Source organism: Buceros rhinoceros, unplaced genomic scaffold (assembly GCF_000710305.1).
Source record: "Buceros rhinoceros silvestris isolate BGI_N320 unplaced genomic scaffold, ASM71030v1 scaffold26435, whole genome shotgun sequence".
In the NCBI taxonomy this organism is placed as follows: Eukaryota; Metazoa; Chordata; class Aves; order Bucerotiformes; family Bucerotidae; genus Buceros; species Buceros rhinoceros.
In genome coordinates this window covers 4098-6525 of record NW_010412665.1, presented here as the reverse complement: position 1 = coordinate 6525, position 2428 = coordinate 4098, and the positions used below count along the sequence as shown (strand labels likewise).

At 51.9% G+C, this 2428-nt stretch overlaps 1 protein-coding gene across 1 annotated transcript in view; it reads left to right on the top strand.

Annotated features, from left to right (window-relative positions):
* Window positions 1-263: 263 nt before the first annotated feature.
* Window positions 264-2428, top strand: part of ZNF511 (zinc finger protein 511) — a gene marked incomplete at its 5' end in the record, with an annotated part of 3152 nt that continues 987 nt past the window's right edge. The window contains 3 exons of the mRNA XM_010136487.1: window positions 264-465; window positions 614-738; window positions 1658-1843. Of these exons, the coding sequence (XP_010134789.1) occupies window positions 264-465; window positions 614-738; window positions 1658-1843 (513 nt within the window). The remainder of the gene's footprint in view (window positions 466-613; window positions 739-1657; window positions 1844-2428) is intronic.

Below are 2428 nucleotides of genomic sequence, written 5' to 3'. Positions count from 1 at the left end.
CGGTGGCTGCACATGTGCCTCTTGGTTCGCGTGTTTCGCTCTGTGACGCGTGTGTGTGCGGCACTGCTGGTGTGAGCCCAGCCCACTGGCACTGTACGGGTGCAAGGCCGGGACAGTGCCCTTCCTCTCATCCATCGCATGAACTTCAGAGGCTAAGGAGGAGAAATGAGATAGAGGGGAGAAGACACAGACACAGTGAAAAGCAGTTTGAAAAGGATATGTGCAGCTTAAATCGAGGCTCTGATGTCCTAATTTCCCTGCAGGGTGTCTGAATTCATCTGCCACATCTCTGGGTGCTCACAGGTCTTTGATACTCTGGAGGGCTACGAACACCACTACAACACGCTGCACAGGAATGTCTGCTCCTTCTGCAAGCGCTCCTTTCCATCGGAGCACCTTTTGGATGTTCATATCTTGGAATGGCATGACTCACTCTTCCAGATAATGGCCGAGAAGCAGAATATGGTGAGTCTCCATGCCCTTTCGCTTGTGACTGGTGTCACAGCATGGGCTGGCACCCTTAGAAACGGACTGCTTGGGGAGGGCACCCACGTCCCCAGCTGACGCCACTTGCCTTTTCCAATTCCACACCCCCCCACCCCGTGCTTTTCAGTACAAGTGTTTGGTAGAAGGCTGTGTGGAGAAATTCAAGAGCAGCGAGGACAGAAAGGATCACTTGGTCACCGCTCACCTTTATCCTGCTGACTTTCGGTTTGATAGGCCAAAGAAAGTGAAAAGGTAACTGCAGAACTGCAATAGCACAGCTGGCTCTCCATGCAGGGGTGATGTGCTTCTCCACTGTCATACTCCCTTTCCAGGGTAAGCAAGCTTATATCCTGAGAGGCTCAGAAAGGATGTTTTCTGCTGCCTGTAAGAGCAGATAAACTTGCAAGTCTTTGTGGCAATGTTTTATTTAACCTTGAAACGCGTGTTGTTTCTCTCCCTGTGTCGCTCCGAGCCCTGCTCCCTTCGTGCCATCTCGAGTGTAAATGCAAAGCACAGCATCTCTCTGCATTGCTTTGCGCACACTTCCTGCTTTGCTCTCCAACCCTTTGTGATATTCCCTTTCCCCAAAAGCACAGGTGGAGCAGAGGGAGGCCTCGTGAGTTTGGTGAACAGCTTTCTCAGCTGGCTGCTCGTCTCAGGCATGCTTTCACCACAGGTATTAATGCAAGGACTGAAGTTGCTTGACACCTTCATCAGAGACCTGGCTGATGGAATGGAGAGAAAACACCTTGCCTGGCAGGGTGCTGCAGCCCTGGGATGGTAGAGGGAGGTCCGGGGGACTGCATCTGTGGAGTTTTTCAGAGCCTGCTTGGGTAGCCAGGTGTGAACCCTTTGACCCTGCTTGTCCAACCCCCTGAGCCCGTCGAATGAGTTACACTTTATGGACTGAAGAAGAGAACCTGGGGCAAAGCTGTGTGCCGTAACGCAGCAACCCTGAATGCCTCAGCAGAAACTCGTACAGCCCATCACACAGCTCTCCAGCAGCATTTTGGCTGTGTCCAGTGGTTTGCTCAACCAGCTCTCTGTGCCTCTGTGCAGTACCTCACCCAGGATGAACCTGCGCTGTTCTATCGTGCAATACCTTTCGTTTCTTTTGCTCCGGGCTTACGTGGCAGCTACTGAGAAAGGATGTGAAATTTTGTTTCTGCAGTGGCCCCAGGCACGTGAGCTGTCCCACGAAGCAGGATGCCAGTGTGCCGATGGATGTGAGTGTGGAGGTGTCGGAGCAGTTCCGAGCGGACCCTATGGAAGTAGGGCCCAGTGAGATCATGGAGACCCCTCAGCCTGCAGCCAGTCCTGGCCCCTCTGTGCCAGAGAAGCGACTCTATAAATCCAGGTCTGTACTGCTGACCTCCACAGGTGAAGATTTCTGGGACCGGGACCGTACCGTCATTGCATTTTGCGGTGCCTAGTGCAGCATGGCTCGGTGTGTTCCTGTGGTGAGGATCAAAGAGGCAGGATTTCCCTGTATGTTTTAAAAGCCATTTTTAACAGAGGACAGTGTCAGGAAGGACAGAGTGTGCTTAGGCAATGAAAGCCTTGTCACCCAGTGTCCGTCAGTCTGCCCAGCCGTGACCTCTTGGCGTGATGCTGCAGAATGACATGGGTCTGAAGGTGAGCGCATCGGTGATCCGACAAGGCACAGCTAAAGCAGGTGACCATTCTGCTCTGAATCTTGGTTTCGCAAGGCCGGAGCAACGTTGCTGGTTTTTTCTATTTGTTTTGGGGGTTTTTTTACATAAAATCTTTACAGAAAGTTGAAACTGAATTGCCTAATGCTGGATTGACTTTTGAAATCCCCCTGATCATGTGCTGTAAAACCTGCATGAGATACAAGGCAGCCTTCAAAGGGTCACCACCCTCTTCCTAGCACCCACGTTGGTGTCGTTTCATTCATCACTTTAATCATCTCTCAGCAGGA